The 23,077-nt window shown below is 53.4% G+C and overlaps 1 protein-coding gene and 1 long non-coding RNA gene across 2 annotated transcripts in view; one reads left to right on the top strand and one right to left on the bottom strand.

Annotated features, from left to right (window-relative positions):
• The window catches only part of ARMC12 (armadillo repeat containing 12), an 18,247-nt gene extending 4,963 nt beyond the window's left edge, over positions 1-13,284 (bottom strand). Inside the window, exons 1-4 of the mRNA XM_021098632.1 lie at positions 12,182-13,284; positions 5,710-5,959; positions 4,411-4,556; positions 4,063-4,197 (exon numbers count right to left, since the gene is read on the bottom strand). Of these exons, the coding sequence (XP_020954291.1) occupies positions 4,063-4,197; positions 4,411-4,556; positions 5,710-5,959; positions 12,182-12,316 (666 nt within the window). The 5' untranslated portion in view covers positions 12,317-13,284. The remainder of the gene's footprint in view (positions 1-4,062; positions 4,198-4,410; positions 4,557-5,709; positions 5,960-12,181) is intronic.
• LOC100521322 lies at positions 5,923-23,077 on the top strand. Its single transcript, XR_001297829.2, has 3 exons — positions 5,923-11,650; positions 21,247-21,377; positions 22,061-23,077. It is a non-coding gene; the product is annotated as an uncharacterized LOC100521322 (long non-coding RNA).

Raw genomic sequence — 23,077 nt, 5'->3', positions numbered from 1 at the left:
TACGACATCCAGTTTCTCTACATCTTCACCAGCATTTGGTATTGTCACTAATTTTAAGTCATCTAATAGGTGTATAGTAATAGCTCATTGTGGTCTTAAATTTGCATTTCTGTAAGTGGCTAGTGACGTTAAACATGTTTTCATGGGCTTATTTGTAGTTTGTATATTTGCAGGTCTTGGGCTCATTTCCTAATTTTTTTTTAACTTTTGAGTTTTGAGATCTCTTTAGATAATCTAGAGGAGTCCTTTGTCAGATATGTGGTTTGCAGTTCTTCCAAACTGCAGCTTGTCTTTTTATCCTCTTAACAGGGTCTTTCACAAAGCAAATATGTAAAATTTTTGATTAAGTCTAATTTATCAATTTTTTTCTTCTGTAGATTGTGCTTTTGGTGTCCTTTCTATGACTTTTTTTTTTTTTTTTTTTGGCCAAGCCCATGGCATGTGGAAGTTCCCAGGCCAGGGAGTGAATCTGAACCACTGCAGTGACAACACCAGTGAGCCACCAGGGAACTTCCTTGATGAACTCTTTATCAGGCCCTAGGTCCCAGAGATTTCCTCCTTTGAAACTGCAACTCTACCCCCGTGCCAGCCTTCTTTACACGCTTTGTTTTTCTCCATAGCACTCGCCTGGTGAAACACACTGTACATTTCACTCATGTGTATTGCCTGCCTCGCCCTGATAGAAAATAAGTCTCACTGGAAAAGGGATCTTTCCCATTCTGTTCACTGCTCTATCTCCAGTGCTGAACACAAACTGTTCAAGATCCATTTGTTGAATAAAGGGACCTTGGCTTCTGAGATGTGAGACGCGTGGGCCTTATTGCCAGAGGCAGGTACCTTTACAAACTGTACTTTTGTGAGCCACGTATGAAGGAAACAAGAATCCCGGAGTGGGGGGCAGGGCATTCCCCTCAGTCCCCTGCTTCTCCCTGCCCCCACCCCTCGCTGTCTCCTGCGACAGGTAGGAGTCAGCAAATCTGGGGTGGGGTCTCAGGCAGAGAGAACAGCAGGTACAAGGGCCGGAGAGGGCAAGACCATGAAACATGGAGTGGAAATGGCTGGGGTTGGGGCAAGGAAGTGGAGCTGATCCTGCGATTTCTTTTTTGGCCATGGTGTGCACGCGGGGCTTGAGGTGGGATCCCAGTTCCCAGACCAGGGGTTGAACTCAGGCCACGGCTGTGAAAGCACCAAGTCCTAACCACGAGACCACCAGGGATCTCTATGATCAAGCACTCTCTGATGAGAGTCCTGACGAAGACCTAGCAGGGGACTGATGGGATCCTATCCCTCTCAAGAGGGTGGTCTGACACAGGGAGAGGGCGAGCTCCATTTTGGACATGCTGAGTTAGAGGGCCATCTAGGTGCAGCAGCTGGCCAAAGGTCTGGAGGTCAAGGGAGCCCCCAGGCTACGGATAGAGACACAGGAGAGCACATCTAGGTGGAAGCTGAGGCCAGGGAGTGGCTGCTTTCATCCAGAGCGAAGACAATGGGGTCTGGTCCTCATGACACAGACCCTGGGGAAAGGGAACAGTGGTGCCCAGGGCACCTGCAACAGCATCTTTGGTGGGGGTGGGCGGTGGGCTTGTGAAAAACCACAGCCTCCCTGTTGAACTGGACTCTCTGGGTGTAATGCTTTTATTTATTTATCTATTATTATTATTATTACTATTATTATTATTATTATTTGCTTTTTAGGGCTGCACCCACAGCATATGGAGGTTCCCAGGCTAGGGGTCTAATCAGCTACAACTGCTGGCCTACATACACCACAGCCACAGCAACACCAGATCCGAACAGCACCTGCGACCTACACCCCGGGCTCATGGCAACACTGGATTCTTTTTTTTTTTTTTTTGTCTTTTGTCTTTTGTTGTTGTTGTTGTTGCTATTTCTTGGGCTGCTCCCGTGGCATATGGAGGTTCCCAGGCTAGGGGTCAAATCGGAGCTGTAGCCACCAGCCTACGCCAGAGCCACAGCAACGCGGGATCCGAGCCACGTCTGCAACCTACACCACAGCTCACGGCAACGCCAGATCCTTAACCCACTGAGCAAGGGCAGGGACCGAACCCGCAACGTCATGGTTCCTAGTCGGATTCATTAACCACTGCGCCACGACGGGAACTCCCGGATTCTTAACCCAATGAGCAAGGCCAGGGATTGAACCTGCAACCTCATGTTTCCTAGTTGGATTTGTTTCTGCCGCACCACATCGGGAACTCCTTAATGCCTTTATTTTTAATCGGCTTTCCAGGCAATTCTGATCTGCTTGAGAATCACAGCCTGAGAGCAACTGACAGAGCTGAGGGCTGAAGTAGAGGCAGCTGGCAAGTGGAGATCTAGACACTTTTTTCCCCAAACAAGGGTTTATTTTTCTTTTGTTTGTTTGTTTTTAATGGCTGCGCCTGAGGCGTATGGAAGTTCCTGGGCTAGGGGTGGAATTGGCCTACTCCATAGCCTCAGGAACTCGGGATCTGAGCCACATGATGCTGGATCCTTAACCCAATGGGCGAGGCCAGGGACTGAACCTGCATCCTCATGGACACTATGTTGGGATCTTAACCTGCTGAGCCACAGTGTGAACTCGTGGTGCCAAAAATTTAAAGTGTGAAAATACCAATACCAAGTGTTGGGGAGGAAACGATACTCCAGAAACACTCATGCAGGATGGGTGGAGGGCGTAAACTGATACAGCCCTTCTTGAAAAGGTGGGTATGCCTTTCACCCAGCCATTCCCCTCCATACCCTAGAGAAAGCCCCTCGTGTCCATAAGAGACATGTGTATAAGAATGTTCACGGCATAGTGTGGAAACAACTAAATGCCTACCCATGGGCAATTGGATAGATACAACGGCAGGGTATTCATGAACTAGAATAGCATGAGGAGGTGGAAAAGAAGGAAACAACAGTCCACAGCAATAAGGATGAATGTTTCAATGTTGGAGGGAAAACGCAAACCATAAAATATAAACCTCTTACTTTCAGAACCATAAAGCCTAAACCTTCCAACTGCATTTTACCTATTCGCTTATTTTTTTTCAGCTGTACCCGTGGCATGCAAAAATTCCCAGGCCAGGGACCCAGCCCACACCACAGCAGTAACCAGAACCACAGCAGTGATAATATCAGATCCTTAACCCCCTGAGCCACCAGGGAACTCCAAGCCCCTTTCCATTACCCCTGAGTTTAAGCTAAAGAGGCAACTCTAGACCAACCCCCTGGATTCCTTCTGCATGAGGCCAGAAAGACCAGGCCGTGCTTAGAGGGTTGGAACTTTCAGCAGCACACCTGACCTCTGGGGAGAAGGGAGGGGCTAGAGATTGAGTTCAATCACCAATGGTCAATGATTAATCAATTAGGCCTACTTAAGGAAACTTCCATAAATACCCCTACATGACAGGGTTTGGAGAACACACTGAAGTGCCAGGAAGGTGGTGGGTCTGGAGAAGGCAGGGAGGCCCTTGGTCTATACTTTGCCCTATGCATCTCTTCCATTCGGCTTCTCCTCAGCCTTCTCTCTCGTGGTAACTGGTAAGTGTGAGTAAGGTTTTCTCCTGAGTCCTCTGCCTTGTCCTAGTGAATTATCAAGCCTTGTCCTTGCAGGGAGGAGGCCCACGAACCTCCAAATTTACGGCTGGTCATTCAGAAGTCCTAGGACTTGCAAGTGGCATCTGCAGTGGGAGACAGCCTTCTGGGACTGAGCCCCAACCTGTGGGATCTGTACTAGCTCCAAGTAGACAGCGTCATGATTGAACTGAATTATAGGCCATCCAACTGCTGTCAAGAGTGTTGGCTGGGGTCAGAAGGAACCCCAGGGCTTTCTGCTGTTTGGGGGCTCAGAGATAGCTGCTGGTGACTAGTTCAGCTTCACCCTGAGATTCAAAGTCTTTGATGACCCTGGGATCACCATTTTCCCACGTATTTCCAAGGCAAAACACAAGTATGGGTTGTAAACTCAGACCCAAACCAACTTCAGGAACATGCCCATTCACTCACTGCCCACGAAAGGACCCATGGATGATGGGCATCCCATGGGCTCTGCCCACCACTGATCACTGGGCTCACCTGGATTTTGAGCCTGAATTTTCTGATGCCAGAGAAAGCTTTAAGCGTGTTCAGAGCTTGGATTTTGACACTGTTGTCCTTGTCATCCAGCATGGAGCCCACCAATGCAATGTCCTCATTAGTACAGGCTGAGGCCTAGCGTGTGCCAGGAGAGAGGGGAGAGGCAGGAGAAGCGGGTGTCCTGGTCCCGTGCCCTCCCCCCACCCATGTCACCAAGACCCCTCAACACAACCCCTCCCACCATCAACCAGAGAGACAGTGCCAGGACCCAGTCTGGCTAGTCAAGGGGACAGGGGGACACCCGGGGCCAGGCCAGCTCAGAGAAACCTCCTGCTTCCTCTCCCTCACCTCGGACTCCAGCAAGTACACACAGCGCGTGATACTGTGCAGGATCATGCTCTTGGCGTACTCATCCTGTTTGCACTCCAAAGAGGTGAGGAGCCTCCGGAGCTCACCTGAGTCCCGCCCGTGCCGCTCTCGCTCGATTGCCAGGCCTAGACAGCCACCGGAGCCCAGTTCAGGCTGTGGACTCACAACTGATGAAAGAATGGGGTTGGGAAGCAGGGGAGAGGGCCCCGGGGAACAAGGCAGCCTTGCCTTTTCTGAAGAGAAGCCTTCTTGCCCAAGGCAGGACCACTGCGTACAGTTGAACAGGGTGTGTACTGCACAAGGGCACCACATCTAAGGCTGTACTGTTCATATCGTAAACAAAAAAAAATTTGTTTACTAGAACAACTTTCTGGCATATGGCAATAATATGTCATGGTCACCCATATATGGCAGTGTTACTCTAGCAGATGGCAATAAAAAGTCTTACAGAAGGAATTCATTTCTTTTTTTTTTTTTTTTTTTTTTTTGTCTTTTTGCCATTTCTTGGGCCGCTCCCACGGCATATGGAGGTTCCCAGGCTAGGGGTCGAATTGGAGCCATAGCTGCCAGCCTATGCCAGAGCCACAGCCACGCAGGATCCGCGCCGCTGCAACCTACACCACAGCTCAAGGCAACACCAGATCCTTAGCCCACTGAGCAAGGCCACAGATTGAACCTACAACCACACGGTTCCCAGTCGGATTCGTTAACCACTGAGCCACGACGGGAATTCCAGAAGGGATTCATTTCTCTACTTTGCCCCAAGTTGTCATATGGGCTAGTGGAAGCACTGGGCATGTAGGTCCCTCAATTTTCCTGTGTGAAGAGCCACAGGTGCCAAGTTTCCAAGCAGTAGCATCCTGGGTTCTAGGGGGAATGTAGAATTTAGAAACCTGCCAGGGAGTTCCTGCTGTGGCACAATGGGATGGGTGGCATCTTGGAAGTACTGGGACAAAGGTTCGATCCCCAGCCTGGCACAGTGCTACAGCTGTAGCTTAGGTCAGAGGCTGTGGCTTGGATCTGATCACTGACCTGGGAACTCCATATGCCCCAGGGCAGCCAAAAAAGAAAAGAAATCTGCCAGATGACTTGCTTGAGTGCCATCCTCTATCCAGGGCCCTGAGCCAGCATCCCTAGGGTGGGTCTGGGGAAGATGGAGAAGGGAAAGAGGAGAGAGAGAGGGACTTGGAGGAGCCACCTTTGGGCCCTCCTACACCGGAGGCTTGGGGAGTAGGTACCCCCTGAGCAGAGCCCTCTCCCCAGGTCGGGGACACTTACGGGCTATGCAGATAGGCGAGGCACTGCAGAGGGGTGGTTTACACCTTATGCCGGCCCGGATGGCCTTGTAGAGCAGGTAGATGGCCCCGGCGCCCGTGGCCAGGCTCACTACACCTTTGCGGATGTCCATTTGCCTCAGGCGCTGGAGGATGCTCATGCCGGGTGGGAGCGGGCCCGAGGCACCTGGCAAAGACCTTCCAGAACCGGAACTCCAGCGGGGCCAGGAACCAAGGGGTACCAGAATCAGAACCTGGGCAACAAAGGAAACTGGGGAGATGGTGGGATGGAGGGAGGTGGCCGGAAAACAGGGAAGCCAGGGAGCTTTGGAGGCTGTAAAAAACAAAGCTCAAGACTCCAGGGGAATGAAAGGTCTGGGGGGAGGGGAGCCAGGTTGGTGGGGCCCCTGGGCGGCTCCAGAGGCCCCTTTCCTCCATTAGATGGCAGCAGAGGCCCGATTTCTGGGTTGGGCCTCTGGAAGTTGTTGGGGGGGGCGGTGTGCCCACTGGCAGCCCTCTTCCCTGGCCCCTTCCTTTGATCTTTTCATCACAGACCCACTTCTGGGCCTTGGGGTATTTCTGCAGGGAGGGTCCCCCTTCCAACGGAGGATGAAAAGGATGCGAGTGCCTTCAAAGTTTTGCAGTCTTGAGATAAATCCGTCCTCTTCCAGCATCTGCCTGCTCCCCTCTAGTGACCATCTACCTGTTGACCAAATGCGCTTCAGGGCAGTTGCCTTTGCATCTGCAACATCCAGCACAGAGTCCCGCACTTAGCAGATGCTCAAGTTATGACGTCTGTCATTCTTTGAGGACTTGAGGATAGAATGTCAGAGAATGTGGATACAGGGGCTCGGGACCCATTTAACCGTGAGACACTGGAAGAGGAGGGGACTGTCCTTGCCTGGGTCTCAGTTTCTGCATTTGTAACCTGAGGGGATCCAGATTTAGCTTTCTAAAACTCCAGGATTAAAATTGGGGTAGATCTGGGGTTCCTGTTGTGGTACAACGGGATTGGTGGTGTCTTGGGAGTGCTGGGATGCAGGTTCGATCACTGGCCCAGCATGGTGGGTTAAGGATCTGGCGTTGCCACAGTTGTGGCTTAGGTCATGACTGCGGCTCGGATCTGATCCCTGGCCTGGGAACTCCCTATGTCGTGGGGTGGCCTAAAAAGAAAACAAAATTGGGGTAATCAGTGCCATTAAACCATGAGGTCAAGATCTGGGATTACCATCCCCACCCCACTCCCAACAACATACACACAGGGGGGGTTGAGGTTTGAAAACGCTACTTCCCTGGAGGATAAGAATGAAACTTCGGAGGACTCAGTCTTCCCCACTAGGATGGAGGAGACGAGACCAGACCCTTCCTCTTGCCTCTTCCCCCAACTGCCTCCCATGTCCCCACACCCTCTGGCTTCACCTTCTGGTACAGAACAGAGAGAAGCCAGGCCAGGCTCAGGCACAGAGCCAGCAGTGAGTGTGGCTGCACCAGAATAGCGCTTCACCTGCCTGGCTTTGAGCTCCTGCTGGAAGGCTCTGGGCCCCGGGCTACTTGGGCTTGAAGGGAGTGGGGCAATAGGGAGCAGTATTCGCAAGGATGCTGCAGCCAGCCAGGTCTGGCCACTCAGAGCCTTTGTCCATCTCACCCCAGGCTGCAGGTAACACTCCCAGGGGGCCTTTCACTTTCTTCTATCCTCAGCACCCCCTCAAGTGTCATTCCTAGCACTCTATCCAGCCCCCAGGTGGATTACGCTCAGGCCATTGAAGATGGCTGCTCTCTTGCTCTTTGTACATGCCCTGACCAACCAACCAGTCCTTGTTTCACCTGCACCCTATTCACATGAATGTGTTTGCCTCCTGCCCCAGCTAGTGATTAATCTAATCCCTAGGCCAGGAGTTCCCTTGTGGTGCATCAGGTTAAGGACCCAGTAGTTACGACAGTGGCTTGTCGGGTCACTACTGTGGTTCAATTCCTGGTTGGGGAACTTCCACATGCTGCAGGGACAGCTCCCCCGCCTCCCCAAAAAAATCCCTAGGCCAGAACGGCTCTACCTGCAAGTTTATTAAAGGCAAACATCTGCCCTCGTGATGGTTGTTAATCTGAGGGGCTGTGAGGGACATGCCTCAGCTGCTGGTTTCCGTGGTAACTGATGAGCCAACCTGATGTCAGTTGCCCCTGTAAATGGTGGCCTCCTTACCACGGCCTGCCTGCCTGCCATAAATGGTGGGGTGTTGCTCCAGGGCCTTTTGCTTAAGTTCCCCTGTCCCATAAACCATGATGTCTCTGTTGCTGTCTCCAGACTCTTCCGTCTCAAGGCTGGGCAACCGCAAGGCTATTAGGAGTGCTGAGTGCAGCCCAACAATTGGCAAGCCAGCCAGGAGGCCAAAGAAACTCCAAAGAGGTCAGAAAGTAAGGATGGGGAACAGAAGGTTGCAGGGTTGACCCTGAGGTGGCCGTCCACTAGCATGTGGGCCCTGTGGCAGCTGACTACCATGAGAGATGTCTTTCTCTTCCATTACACTGATTCTCTTCCACTCTTATCCTCAGAGTCTCCTTCCAGTTTATAAGTAGCAGCCCTAGGAGTTCCTGTCGTGGCTCAGTGGTTAAAGAACCCGACTAAGCATCCATGAGGACTCAGGTTCGATCCCTGGCCTCGATCAGTGGGTTAAGGATCCAGCATTGCTGTGGGCTGTGGCATAGGCCAGTGGCTACAGCTCTGATTGGACCCCTAGCCTGAGAACCTCCATATGCTGTGGGTGCGGCCCTAAAAAGCAAAAAACTAAAAAATAAAAAAATAAAAGTAGCAGCCCTATTCTTGTGGCTCATCTAACTGCACAAGGATGGCCGGTGAATACAGACAAAAACACAAGGACCTAGATTATCTACAAAAGACAAGCACACCCCTAACTTCTCACCCCAAACAAGTATAGACACAGGTTTTAGGGGATATTAATGCAAGTACAGGTTTGCCAACTGGATGTGGCCAGTTAACTGGAAGGGTTTGAATGGGGCGTATGGCAACAACAAAATAAGAGCAATGCTGGGCTTCTGGTCCCAGCTATGGAAGGGGGCAGGGCAACGATATATAGCATGATGAACAACAGCTATATGCAGTCCAAAATGTGTTACAATAGACGGAAGATATTACTACCCAAGTCACCTAACAATGCAACAAGAAAACAACAAAAAAAAAACACCCCACTATTTGAGGCCTAGAACAGCAGTGTGTGACATAAAGGAATCCAGTTGACCAGCCATGAAGTTCAAAAATGGGCCGATAAAAATGGCACACACACTGGCATTTCCACCCGCCTTATGACCCCACTGCTGCTGGGCTAATGGAAAGAATGAATGGGCTACTTAACAACTGAGATGGAAAGCTGCTCTCTCAACATGTGGACCAGTGGCAAACTCAAGCCCTACGAACTATAACAACATCCCAGGAGCAACTGTCCCAGTGCCTAGGCCATGTTAACCCAGAGGCAATTAGTCAACACAATCCAAGATCAACTGTTACCACCGAAGGACCATTGCCAACTCTTATAGATCCGGACAACAGTCTTCTTTTTTTCAGGGCCACACCCACAGCATATGCAAGTTACCAGGCTAGGGGTCGAATTGGAGCTGCAGCTGCCAGCCTATGCCACAGCCACAACAACGCAGGATCTGAGCCGCGTCTGTGACCTACACCACAGCTCACGGCAACGCTGGATCCTTAACCCACTGAGCAAGGCCAGGGATCGAACCCACAACCTCATGGTTCCTCATCGGATTCGTTTCTGCTGTGCCACGGCAGGAACTCCCAGGACAATAACTCCTGCCCTCACCACAGGATTTACGCCTAGGGAACACATTATAAAACAGCCTTGGGACTGGCAGGTAAGTCCCAGGTGGTTCAAGGAACAGGATTGGAAAGGGATTTACAGACTTCACCTGTTTTATACCTGCCTCACCTGAGGACTACTAAAGTAATTAACCCAGCTCCCAACTGAAGAAAGGCATCATTACATTAACCCTGTGTCTGTTGTGCCACCATGAATGTCTCTGTTGCCGTCCCTGGGCTCTTTCTTCCATCTCAAGGTTGGGCAACTACAAGGCTTACAGGCCACGGACTCCCTGCAGCAAAGGATGCCAGAACCCCCCGAGGCCTCCCTACTGCCCCACAATCACCTATCCAGCTCTAGGAACTTCAGGTAGGAGATGGCTGCCTGATGGGACTATTTTAGATTCTGAGGCCACCACGGTAGATCTAAGGATGGGTCCTTCAGCCCAAAGTTCCTGTCCTTCTCTAAGCGGGGACCTGGCATGACTGGCCTCACCAGTCTGCCAGTCCGTGGAGTTGATCCTGCAACCCTCCCACTCTAAGCAAATGCAGTATTTACTGCTCTTTAAAGATCTCCCAAGAAGGAGAGTTCTTTCTTGGCTCTAACCTGACTCCTTCCTGCTACACCTAAGCCCATTTCTTTTGGTTCTGCCCTCAAATGATTCTGAAGGATCAGAAGCAGAGGAATCACCAGTATGACATTTTTGCTAGTCCACAGCACGATGATAAAAAAAAAAAAAAAAAAAAAAGTACTGTGTATTTGTTGGGGGGAAAATCAATGACTGTCCTTGCTTGGGATTAACGGCTTCTGATTCAGACGATGTCTGTTTTATTTTGAGGAGAATTAGCATGTGCTTGCTTTTGTGAAATGATGGTGGTAAAAATGATAATGGACATTCTTAGGGAGCCATAAATTAAGGCTGCAACTCTTTGTAAGAACTTGGTTTTTGTTTTTGTTTTGTCAAATCCAAACCTTCGAAATATTGGCTAGAGAGAAGTCTGAGATTCCATATACATACAGTGAACCCCAAGTTTTTACCTGTCCTCCCCAAGACAAAAGGACACAGGCTGCCCTACACACACCTCTCTGCCACGTGTACCAGGTTTCTAGCTTTTAGGCTGATGTTCCTATCATGTTAGGTGAAGGTTTATTTAGTGAATGAGAGTGTGGGTTCAACCCAGACTGCCAGGGTTCAAAACCAGCTCAGCCACTGACTTACCTCTGTGCCTCATTTTCCCTACCTGTAAAATAGGAATAATAACCACCTACTTCTTGGAGTTGAGAGGTTAAGTGCTTGGAACAGTGCCCAGCACACACAGCTCACCCAATGTGACTGTTATAACTACTATTTCAAGCAGGTTTCCCCTGGGCAAAAATGTTGGGTGTGGGAAGGCAGTGGGCACAGATGGTGGGGCTCTGTGAGCCCCTAAAGGTACATTATTCAGCCCCTTCCATTCAATCACTACCCCTGCCACCCTGGCTAATTAATCTCAACTCCTGTAGCCCATTTAATTGCTTCGAAAAAGTCTGGAACCCTCTTTGAAACCCCCCCCCCCCCCCGGCACACACATCAAATACCTACACCAGGAGCCCATTCCCCTGAGCTGCTTTATTCCTCCTGTGAAAGCCTAAGACCATCTCCTCAATCTATCAGGACTCTGATAATGGGCGTTTCAGTCTAGTTAGAGTAGCTAACCGTGCAAGCAGGCTACCACGGAGTGTGACCCCGGAGGGGCCCCGCGCCTGCGGGCACTAGAAACTAAGGGAAAATTAGCCTACTCTCTACTCCAAGGAAAAAAGCCCGCTGGAGTACGATGGGCTTGGATTTGGGCGAACTCCATAATCTGAGTCTCAGCTTCCTCCTCCGGAAAACGGGTCTATTAATACCTGCCTACCACCCGGAAGTGCGCGGTCCAAACTTAGTGAGAGAATGTGCGCTGTGACTCTCGGTGACCAGGGGACGCTGCACACGTGCGAGCCGCCCCAGCAGAAAGCCAGAAAGCGGAGAGATGAAAGTCTGGCGGGGCAGCCGGTGCCTGACGTGGATCCCACACGCTCCGAGACAGTGTCTTCCTCAGCTCGTGCTTACCCCGGGCCAGGGCCAAATTCGGGAGCCTCTCGGTAGGTAGCTCGTTACTCCGGTGAAAGGGTGGGGACCGGGAGAAACGCTGCGTAAGCCCGGGGAGTGAAGGAGGCGACGCCCCCACAAGCGGAGGACCTAGTGCTGGGCGGAGGCCGCGGCTTTCCCCGCCCCGGGCCTCCCCCCATCTTGCCCTCCCTCCCCGGACTAACCACCCCCCCCCCCCGCGCATCCGGCAGCGGGCACAGGATGTTCTTTCGCTCCGGTCCCCCCCCCCCGCCCCCGCTCTCACTTTCCCTTCGCTCCCATCCCCCACTCCCGCCGCGTCGGGCGCCGGCACCTTGTTTAACTCCTTCTCCCCCGCGCTCCGCGGCGCGGGGCGCGCCCAGGGGTCCCACCCTTCCCGCCCACACCTCCGACGCGGAGCACGCCTGAGGGCTGCCGGGGAAGAAACGGGCCTGGGCTGGGCGCTGGGCCTCAGTTCTTGGGATCCACTGGCCCATCTTGGATGAAGGGGTGAAGAGGGATCCTGGGGACTGAGGTCGTCTTTCTTCGGACCCCCGCCAGCTCACCGGTGCCGGGCGGACTGGAGGGGTTGGGTGCCGGCATCGGGTAATCTGGGTGCCCAAGGCAGGCGGCCAGGGAGCGGAGTTAGCTCCAAGTCCGGCGTGGGGCAGCACCATGGAGGACTCCAACCTCAGCCTCATCCGAGTTTGGCTTCATCCGAGGTTGGGATAAGAAGGGGCCTAGGTCTCCGGGAGAGGATGGCAAGAGGTCACGCCCCTTGCATATACGTCACTTGTTTCCAAGACAACCAGGGGCGGGGAAGAGGGCTAGGGAAGGAGGCTGCTGGAGACACTGGGACCCGGGTGGGGGTGGGAAGGCGGCGTGGGCAGCTTTTTCATTCTTTGCTTCTTCACTCGCTGGTGCTCTGAGAAACTGAAGGAAGGGCAGGTTCTGTTCGTTTCTTCACTCGACAGACTTTCCCTGAATTTAACTACGCTTGGCGCCATGTGTAGGCACTGGGTTTCGGCGGCGTTGGATCTGAACCCTGCCCTCACCGGTTATTGTGAGTTAGGGTAGGGTGGCCTTGCGTCCCGGGTTACGTCTGTGAAACCAGTGTAATTGTTAACAGTGTCCCGTTACTGGCTTGGAAGCATCCCAGTACGGAGGGAAAGGTAGTCAAAGAAGCTTGTCCCCCAATTCAAGGACGGCTCCCACATGGCAGAGAAGACGAACTACTGTCTGCTCATTATGCAATGGACACTTCGTAGTCTCTGTAATCTTTGCCCCTCATTCTGCAAGGAAAGTAGCTCTAGCATCTTTTACAGATGAAGAAACTGGCTCAGAAAGGTTAAGACACTCACCCAAGGCCAAACAGCTAAGTATTGGAGCCAGGATCCAGACCCAAATCTCTGTGGCTTCCAAAATCCAAGTGCCCTATCTCAGGCTGCCCTCTCGAAATAAATAGATGATGTTAAATAAATAAATAAATAACACGGTCCCTGCCATGAAGAAGCTTCTAATCTTTGGAGTTGAAAAGACTACAGGATATTAAGAAGCAATAAAATATAGATAAGACTGAAGGCAGCTCATAAGGCGCAGAGGGAAGTTGATGACAAAATGATCAAAGTGGGGTGGAGATTATCAGAGCCTTTAAGCTGGGTTATGAGGTGGTGATGGGGCCAGGAGCACTGGGGTGTGTGTGTGTGTGATGCGGTGCCAAGAAAGAGCACAATCAGGGGGCATCAATGAGGGGCCCAGAGCTAGGCAGGCTGGAATCTCCGATGGCAAGGTCCCTCTGCAAACCCAAAGCCACTGGTTGTACGCCCTCTCTATTCTGCCTTCCACCCTCCTTGATGGATTGTCTGTTTCTTGCTGGCGCAAAGGCTCCCGGCAGGCAGCTACACTCATTCTCCTCTGCACTCAAGGTCTTTGCAGTTGGTATTTGGCACAACCCCGGAGGTTAATTTGGATGTCTGCTTCTCTCTTCACCACCCCTCTCGGAAGATTCTGGGAACTTAAAAAAAACTGTGGCTCCTCAAAACAACAGGGCCTGCGTGAACATCGAGAAGCCAATAAGCTTAATAGGAATGGGGAGCCCAAGCCAGGAGGATGAGAAAGGGGTGCACCCGAATGGTGTGCTCACGTGAGCAACGTTCGCTGCCCTCCTCCTACACACCAGGTCCTGTGCGGGACTCTGTAGTCTGCGTACCTCATGAATGAGTCTGGGTCCCTTCATAGGGAACATATGAGTTAGCAGTGGATGTACCCAGTGTGCTTGGCTGAAGAGTCTGCAGTTGATAACATACACAATAAACAGTGTTTGAGAAAGATTATTCCAGCAGGGTGTGTAGGAGGAAGGAAGAACCTGGGTCAGAAAGGATAGTGTGGCAGCAACTGTGGAAATTTGGGCCAAAGATGGCATCTGTGAGGTTGGTGAGGAAAGTAACAATGTATCTTGCAATAAAAGCAAGAAAAGGAAGAATCTGGTAATAGGTCAGACCTAGGATAGTGAAGGAGGGAAAAGAGTTATGAATGAATCCGCCTTCATGGGGAGTTTGGGGAGGGGGAGGGTCACGGTGGGAAAGGGGGGAGGAGCTGGTATGAGGGATTTGAAGGTGAGGTTAGTCACTTCCAGGCCATGTGAGGGCAGGTGTCCTGTAGGCGACTGGCCTTGGACAGAAGGAAGTCCTAAAGGGCAGTGGGCTGCCTTGTGAGAGTGACCCTCTTACTGTGGGTGTGCAAACAGCTTCAGAACCATCACTGCCCTGGGATAGATACGGTGGCCAGATGTTACACACCAGGTAGAAGGCTGGTGTCGGCGACAGTGAATGTACCTCCTCACTAAGGGATTTGGTGAACGTTGGCTGGGTGAGCACGTGTGTGGGAAGTATGCCTGTATATGTGGGAAGACGGTTGGCACCCACCTCCTCAACTTTGGCTCCAGAGGGTGCCAGAGATGCCCGGGAGGGGGGCTGAGGCCCAAGTGAGGCACTTCAGCAGCCTGGGATCCTTCCCCCAGCCCCACCTTGGAAGGCCCTGGAGCCCAGGGCTGTGTTGACTGCCAGGGCCTTTCCTGCCTGCCCTGGCACACTCCCAGCACAGCGTGTCCCCTGGGGCACCTTGCAGACACTCCAGGAGGCTGGGGCATGGGACAGGTCCCCACCCCCTAGGAAGAGTCCTGCTCTGGACTGACATCTGAGCTCCCCGTCCTGGGACTGTCATCCATCCACACCAGACCACAGGGGACAGCAGACCCAGAGGAGGAAGGAGAAGCTTTGTGGCTGGGTGGCAGAATTCGTAGGTCTTTGTTGTGGCTTTGGGTGGGAGGGTGGGTAAGGCAGAAAAGCAGGGTCTCAGGCTTCAAAGCACCTCCCCACCTGCCTCTCCTTCCCTCTGAGGAAATCTTCAGGGGCCTAGTGGTTTTGAGGGGAGGGGACAGGAAGAGACTTTGAACTCTGGGTCAGCTGGGAGCAGAGATGGGGAAGATCTTGCTCTAAATCCCATTTCTCCCAACATCTTCCTCTGCTCCCCACTGCCCTAAAACAAATTTCTGCCTCCACCCAAGAGTTACATCCCCCACACCCAGACCTGCAGGGACCTCCCAGAGTGGTGGGGGGGATGGGACAGCATGGACCCGGCAGCTGCATGGCAGGCCACACCTGCAGGTGGGTTGGGGAGCGTGACCCTCCCACGTGGGCAGAGCCTGCTCCACTCTGGCGGGGCGCTCCGAGCCACGTTCATGGAAGGGCGAGAAGGCAGAGGGATGCGCAAAGCGGCCACGTGGAGGTCCCGAGCGACACACTGGGCGGGAGCTGGGGAGCGGGGCCCGTGTGCTCGCCCCTCCCGCTCGAGGGAGCCTCAGAGAGTCGGGTCGTCGCTGACCGCAGGCTGCAAGAGCGGTTGATCTGGTGAGCGAGCACACCCACTTACCCAGCTGCTGAGTCAGGCTGTTCTCGCTCCCCGCTCGCCCGCCCGCTCGGGACATTGTGTTCCAGCGCGCTGGCACCGGGCCCAGGCGCTCACACCAGCCTCCTCGCCCTGTTTGTGCTCGCGGCTTGCGCTCGGCGCGCAGCCTCCCCGTCGCCGCCGCAGCCTCCGAACGCGTTCTTGGGTCTGGCCAGGCGCGGCCCAGGGACGGCCGGTGCTGGGGCCTGGTGCATAACCCCGGGGACGTGCAGCCCGGCCGGGCTGGCTCCCACAGCCCTGCCGGGTCACCGGCCTTAGCGCGCCCAGACCTGTCCATCCCCCACACGAGCCCTGGTTTGGAACCCCGGCGAGTCAGGGGCCCAGAGCAGCACAGTTGCGAAGGGGTAGGGGCAGGTGTGGGAGCTCCATGCAAGAGAAGGAGCCGTCCAGGCTGCAGCCAGCGCCCCACGAGCGCTGCATCTAGCAGTCTGGAGCCGAAGACCCGGGATGCAGTCACGTGATAACGGAAGCCCACTGGAGGGGGCCGATTCCAGCCATCTCCCAAAGGAGGCTCCCTGTTTCTCCAACCCCTTCCCTGATCAATCTTTTCTTCACACAAACCTGGAGACTCCAGGGATTCCCAGGCCCCGGCCAACCAAGCCCAGCCCTTTTGGACAGCTCTTTTGGATAGCGGGAACCCCCTGGCAGGAGGCCAGGAGGAGGAAGGGCCTGGACGCTGGAGGGTGGGAGTGGGCGGCAGGGTGGAGGAAGACAACCCCCAGCCGAAGCCTGATCACCTCCCTCTGTCCAACCCATCTGCACATTTATTCAGGGCCAGGTTTTGTTTGTTGTTTGTTTGTAGGGCTGCACCCACAGCATATGGAAGTTCCCAGGCTAGGGGTAGAATCGATCAGAGCTGTAGCGTCAGGCCTATGCCAAGACCTGGCAGGATCAGAGCTGTGTCTGAGACCTACACCACAGCTCAGGCCAATGCAGGATCCTTTAACCCACTGAGCGAGGTCAGGGATGGATCCCGTGTCTTCATGGATGCTAGTCGGTTTCCTTACCGCTGAGCCACAACTGGAACTCCAGGGCCACATTTTCTCACTTGCCCTTCTGCACAAAGACATCACTGAGCCCAGGTCTTGAAGATTCCACTGTCTCTAAACCAAGGAGGGGGACAAGGGACTTCCAAACTGAGCAACAGAAGCGTATGGAAGGCTCTGTTAGGGCCTGCAGAGCATGTCATTAAAAAAAGTTTACAATACAATTCCTAAAGTCCTTCTATCTCCCTCCTTCCAACCGCCCAGGTTTAGCGTGCCATCTCCCATGCTGGTCCATGACTGCCCATCTTTCGAGCTCCAGCTCATAAAGCCTGCCTGGAATGATGCCAGCCAAATCTGATTCCTCCCCTGAAAGCCCAGCACGCTCAGTCTGTACCTTTCTCACGGCGCAGCGTGTGGCCCGTCTCATATTCTAGCGATCTGTTTACTAATCCTGTTCTTCTAACCAGATTAGAAAGTCCTTGAGGCAGAAACAAAGTTTGTTTCTTTGCGGCCTCCCCCCATGGCTTGAGCTCATCCCCCACAGGCCCAGCTTGGCACTGGGAGTGGATGTTCAATAAATGTTGGGTTTATTTCCTGCCCTTGGGCACTTTGCAGACCAGTTGAAGAGACAAACATGTGGCATGCGAGGTTAAATAGTAACCCAAGCCGGCAGGTGGTGAGTACCAAACGTGTAAGAGCTATAGGGACTGGGTGGGGAGGGGGTGGTGATATGGGAGAAAGATCCCAGGAGGTTCTAGGCCTGAGCTGTGTGTGTAAAGGAAAGAGAAGGCGTGGAGGTGACTCAGTCTAGTTGACATCACCGCAAACTGGCCTCCGTGCTAACTAGGCACGTCACAGGCACTATCTCTGATATTTAAGGAGGAGGGTAAGTTTGGGAGGAGTGGAGGGAACCGTACCCAAGTCAGACCTGCCCAGAGCTAACCAGAGCGTAGACGCAGCCTTGGATCTGGGCTCCCCACCCTCACTCCTGGGCACGGCCTGTTCCCTGGCCTGCCACTCCTGCGTACTACACCCAGGAGAGCTGCCCAGCGCTGCCCGGCTCTGGATGCACTCTGGTCCCACCCTGGTGAACAACTGGCTGTGTGACCTTGGGCAAGGCACTTCCTTCCCTGCACCTCCCGTTTCATCTCTGCCTCCACGGCAGCACTGATAGGCTGTGACTCTGTGAGTCCGTGTCCAAAGGATGCCTGCCACCTCCCCTGATGTCACCTGGGCCCCTGTGACGCTCCGCTCCCCCAGCCCCTCCCCCACTCATTGCTCCCTCCTGGGCTGGAGCTGCCTAGAGGAACACTGGGTACAGAGTGTGAGCGGGATAGTAGGTTTCCTGTGGTTGCAAAAGGAACAGCGGGACTTTCCCTGCTGTGGGAGAAGTGGGGGAGGAGCAGGCAGGGCCAACCTCGAAGGAGCCTCTGCCTGCTTCCCTCCCCTCAGTGCTCTCAGCTCTGAAAAAGACTGGTACAGTTTGTTACGCTGGGGCCGGAATGTACCGTGTGTTTCATATGGCCTCTGTCCAGTCCTACACTGGCTGCTTTATATTTATACTTCCTTCTTCAGCCGTGGCATCCTGCTGTCAGTCACCCCTGCTCTCTTGTGCCCCCCTCCCACCTGGGCCTCTCACCCACCACAGGTCAGTCCTTGGGTTCGAAACTCTTTGGGAGAGGTGAGGGTGGGGTGCAGAGAGAGCCCCAGAGGAGAGAAGTTGGACTCCAGAAGAGTGAAGGCTCCAGTCCCCCTTCTCTCTCCCATTCGCCAGCCAGAAACAGCCTCCAAGGCCATGGATGCTCCAAGTTGGGTTTGAAGGTTCTCTGGCCCTTTGACATGGGACCCCCTACTCCTCGCCACCCTTGTTTCCTGAGCACAGTATTCTTGAGCCCCACTCGACGAGTAAGCTGAAGGCTCTGTTTCAATTGCCCCTCCACCCCCAAAGCTTGGCAAACCTGTTAATCCACGATCCGCCCCCACAGACACAGAGAACAAGGCAGCTGTGGGAGCTGGGGAGGGAGATCCCCCCCCCCACATGTTCTAGTAGAAGGTGCAAAATGAAATTTGACCCTTAGTGACATCATGATTTTTGAGTTGTGACCAGTTTAATCCCAAAATTAATCCCAAAGTGGCTTTGATATTCAGAGATCAATACATTTCTGACCTGGCCTTCTTCCCCCAGGAGCACGTGATATTATTATGCTCAATAACAGCTAGTATCGATTGCCTCCTAGGACCAAGCCCTGGGCTCAGGGCTTCATGTGCATGAGCTCACTGACTCTTCCCGGCGACTCTAGGAGATGTTGTTAGCCCCCTTGCCAGTTAAGAAAACTGAGGCTCAGAGAAGTGACAGAGCCAGGCTTGGCATTTAGGTCTGTCTGACAGGAAAGCCAATACCTCTAAATGTGATTTAGATCATGCACCTAAATCACACACCCTCCATCTGTCAAGCCTCAGCGTCTCGTCCCTTCTTCCCTTCAAATGACTCTGGACCTCTGCCTCCTTAGAGCCCAGGCATGCCTTGAGGTCTAATATGACAGCTAGAAAACCATGTTCAGCCCATTTAACAGGCTGCAATGTGGAGGCCCCCGAGGCCACTTCTGCAGAGGGGAGGCCCAGTGGCTGTGAGCAGCCTCACCTGTCTCTTGGCCGGCAGGTATGCCTGTTGCTGCTCTCTCTCACCTGGGAATAAACTTTGCCATAGTGTACCCCTCTGGCACTGAACCTGGGCTCCAGGGCTCTGAACTCAGGTCTCTCTGTGGCACCTGGAAGCGGGGTGGCATGGCCTCTCTTAGGACCTATTCACAGTAGGGCTCTGGGAGAAATCACCACCACTATGTCAGTGCATGGACGGCCAGGGCGTATACATTTCACCTGTGTGAACTCACTTGGTGTGATTGTCATGTGCCTCTAAAGTAAGGAGAATAGCGCCCACTCTCCTGATGGGAAAACTGAGGCAAGAGCCACTAAGTGGCTCATCCAAGGGGAAGAAACTAGATTGGTGACTGTGATATGCAGGGTGCTTGGTTTCATCACACAGGGCCTCTCCTGAGCTAAGAGAGGAAAGAGTTTCCCAAGATGTCCCCAAAGCTGGTGACATGTGCCCTTTCATCCAGCCCTGTCACCCTGGGAAGGGCTGCAGCATGGCACTGCCCATACCACCCTTATCTACCCCCAGGCGCTGAAGCAAGGCACCAGACATCCTGTAGTTGGTCTGCCTGGCTGGCCTCTGGCTTCCTGTCCTCTGCGGCTCTCACGGGCACATTTTGTCCCCTCTGAGCCCAGTTCTTTCTTCCTCTTTTATCCTTGCTTCTCTCTTTTTCTCTCCTTGTTCACTGAGGGCCCTGCTTGTATACCTCCATCTATCCATGTTAGCTTTTTACCTTTGCTTTTTGTGTGTCCGTTCTCCTGGGAGGTTTCCTAAGGTCCCCTCTGCTTCTGCCCGCGGACACCGTCTTGTTTTCAGGGAATCATCTTCCATCCCTGCCCCCACCCCTACTCCCCACCTCACCCCCAACTTCTACTGGTGCCAGGTGGCTCCCGTTCACGTGTTCCGTGTGCACTTAATGGGTGCCTGCTGTGTGTCCCAGGAATTGTGTTAATACCTGGAAATCCAAAGTCCAAAAGCTGGGCTGAAGCATCGATTAAGTACCTACTGTGTGCATGAGCTGCTGTGCTTCTCAAAAAGTCGTCGTTCAAGAAAGCTTCCAAAGCTGGTCATTGTCCTCAAGAGACTGCTGGGCTACTTGGGAAGATGCACAAACACAGATCATGACAATGTCCTGGGAAGTTAGGGACTGGGTGTGGCTGGAGGGCTCAGGGGGGGCTCTTCCAAGGCCAGTCTTCGCATCTGAGAGGAGCTGGCCAGGCAGAGCAAGGCTGCAGAGCATGCCAGGCGGAAGGAACTGTGTATAAAGGCACAGAGGCGTGAAGCAGCCCTGGGTTCTCTGGTGGGCACTTTGAGTTATTTGGTCTGGCCTGGACTTGCAGTGCAGGTTGGGGAACCTCAGTAGATGTGGCCAGAGGCAGGCAGGCCCCGATGGTACAGAACCTCATGTTCCAGCAAAAGAGTTGACCTTTATCCTGGAGCAGCCAGAAATCCAAGCAGCCTGATGGCTCCCTACAGCCTAGGAGCCCTGGGGGCGGGGGCTGGGCCAGGCCCAAAACATTCTCTCGAGTCCCCATTAACCCACATTTATTGCCCTTTGGCTCAGCAAGGCCTGAGGGAGAGTCAGACACTTAAATATAATGCTGTTTCCAAAGCATAAGCATTCATTCATTCATAAATGCTTAGCAAGCTCTGATGTTCGCCAGGTGCTGCTCTGAGCACCAGGGATGGGTCATTGAACCTCACAGAGGTTCCAGCTCTCAAGAAACTACATCCTTGGCCATTGGGGAGAGAGGGTGGGCCAGGCCATAAACAAACAAACAAAACAAATAAAAAAGATAATTTCAGATTGTGCTAAGTGCAAAGAAAAATAAAACAGTGATGCAACTGCAAGAGATGGGATGGGCTGAGTAGTCAGTGAAGGCTGCCCTAAGGACATTTATGTTTGAGCTGAGACCTTGTTGACAAGAACAAACCCATGTGTGAACATCTGAGGACCTTGGCTTCTAGGCATAGGGAAAAACAGGTGTAAAGGCCCTGAGGCAGGACAAATCTTGGTGTTTTTCAGGTTTAGAAAAAATGCTGGAGAAGTCGCTGGCGGCCTAGTACGTTAAGGATCTGGTGGTGTCACTGCTGTGGCTTGGGTTGCTGCTATGGTGCTGGTTCAATCCCTGGCCCTGGAATTTCTGCATGCTACAGGTGTGGCCCCCAAAATGCTGGGTTCGAATTCATTATTCCCCAGCACTTCTATGCGAGGATTATTGTACCCATTTTGCAGAGGTGGAAACTGAGGCTCAGAATGGTTAAGTTCCTTGGCCCGTATCATAACTAGTAGTACAACTTTGGGCCCTAAGTCCGCTGCTCTTTTTCCTACCAAAGTATCCTATACAGCAAGCCTGTGTCCTAAATTATTTAGGAAGGTCCAGTTTTTCCAAAATTGTATCATTGCTCTCTGGCCATTCAGCCTGGACCTGGACGTTCTCTGTGTCCCAGATCATGACTCCAAGCCCTGTCTCTGTCGTATTCACAGTGGCATCCCAGGATGAGTATTTCATCACCATAAGCCTCAGTTTCATCATCTGTAAACAGGGAGAATAATAATTCCAGTGTCATGGGCTTGCTGAGAGTATTCAATGAGGTAATCCGTGGAGGGTCAGTACAGTGCCTGGAACGGGGCACACATGCAGCAGCCCATGGTGGTTCTGCTGCAGCTGCAGAGTGGTCCTGCCACCAGGTGAGGCCTCTGAGGCTTGAGGCAGGCAGGGGAGCTGTGGGAGAAGAGAGCAGGAGTGTGAGGCCAGGAGGGCCCCTTCCCTTCACGCAGCCGCTGGCTCCTCGTGCTGGGATCCCACACTGACACGTCTTGTACTTCCCGTTTCCAGGGAAATTCCTTGCCACCGGACCGCACCCGCCCTTGAGGACCTCCCCGATGTCTTTGGGCAGAGAGGAAGCCAGACGGAGCTGGGGACTGTGAAGTGACAATCCTCAGCCCTGTGTGTGCCGGGAGCCCCCCGAGGGCTGCAGAGGAAGCCTGGTGTGGGCTTGCTGGGGACAGAGCTCTTCTCAGAGGAGGCGGGGACCCGTGGAGTACGTGACTCCTGCCCTTCCAGCCTGCACGCTCCAGTTAGCAGGACAGGGACCCCTCCCCACCCATCCCCAATCTTCACAGGCTTCCTGCTCTGCCGGGAGGCCCTGTCACCACGCTCACACGTGCGCGCGCGCACACACACACACACACACACACACACACACACACACACACACTCACCCTTCCCTCCTAGGCACCCCTGAGAGGACCAGCTGCAGCTGGGGGTGGGGGTAGGGAGAGTGCTGCCAGGGTGCTCAGATCCAGCCTCTTTCTCCCACCGCTGCCTCCCCCCCAGCTGCTGAGCAGCTTCTAGGTTTAAAGCAAAACACCATGATTCCCGTCCTCTTCCTGCTGCTCTGCCGGCACAGTGCACAGGGGTTATTTTTAGCAGGGATGCAGGGAAGGCACATTGGTCCTGGACTTTCACTGGGGACATCTCGACCCCAGGCTAGACACGGCCTGGGGAGGCCGGCGCGGAAAACCCCCCTCCCAGAAAGGGGAAACGGGTGTGTTTTCTGTTCCTTCAAATCACCAGAACAGGAGTTGCAGAGTCAAGCTTGAGGTTACACTGATGGGAAGTTCTAGGCTCCAAAGTTCACAGGCTACCCTCTTCCCTGGTCTCTGTGTCCCCGTAAATCTGGGGAGCAGGAGGTGCCTGGAGTCGTGAGGCGCAGTGCGTGGGTATTGGGGTCCAAGGAGAGCTGATCGTTGACAGCCCTGTGGACCACACGCAGGCACCAGGCATTCTGGGTGGTATTTATGCCAGTACTTGCTTTATAATTCATTAAACTGACCGTGTCTGTTCTGTGTA

Source organism: Sus scrofa, chromosome 7 (genome assembly GCF_000003025.6).
Source record: "Sus scrofa isolate TJ Tabasco breed Duroc chromosome 7, Sscrofa11.1, whole genome shotgun sequence".
NCBI lineage: Eukaryota > Metazoa > Chordata > Mammalia > Artiodactyla > Suidae > Sus > Sus scrofa.
Note: the sequence above shows the minus strand (reverse complement) of the source record. Positions and strands in the feature narration are given on the sequence as shown.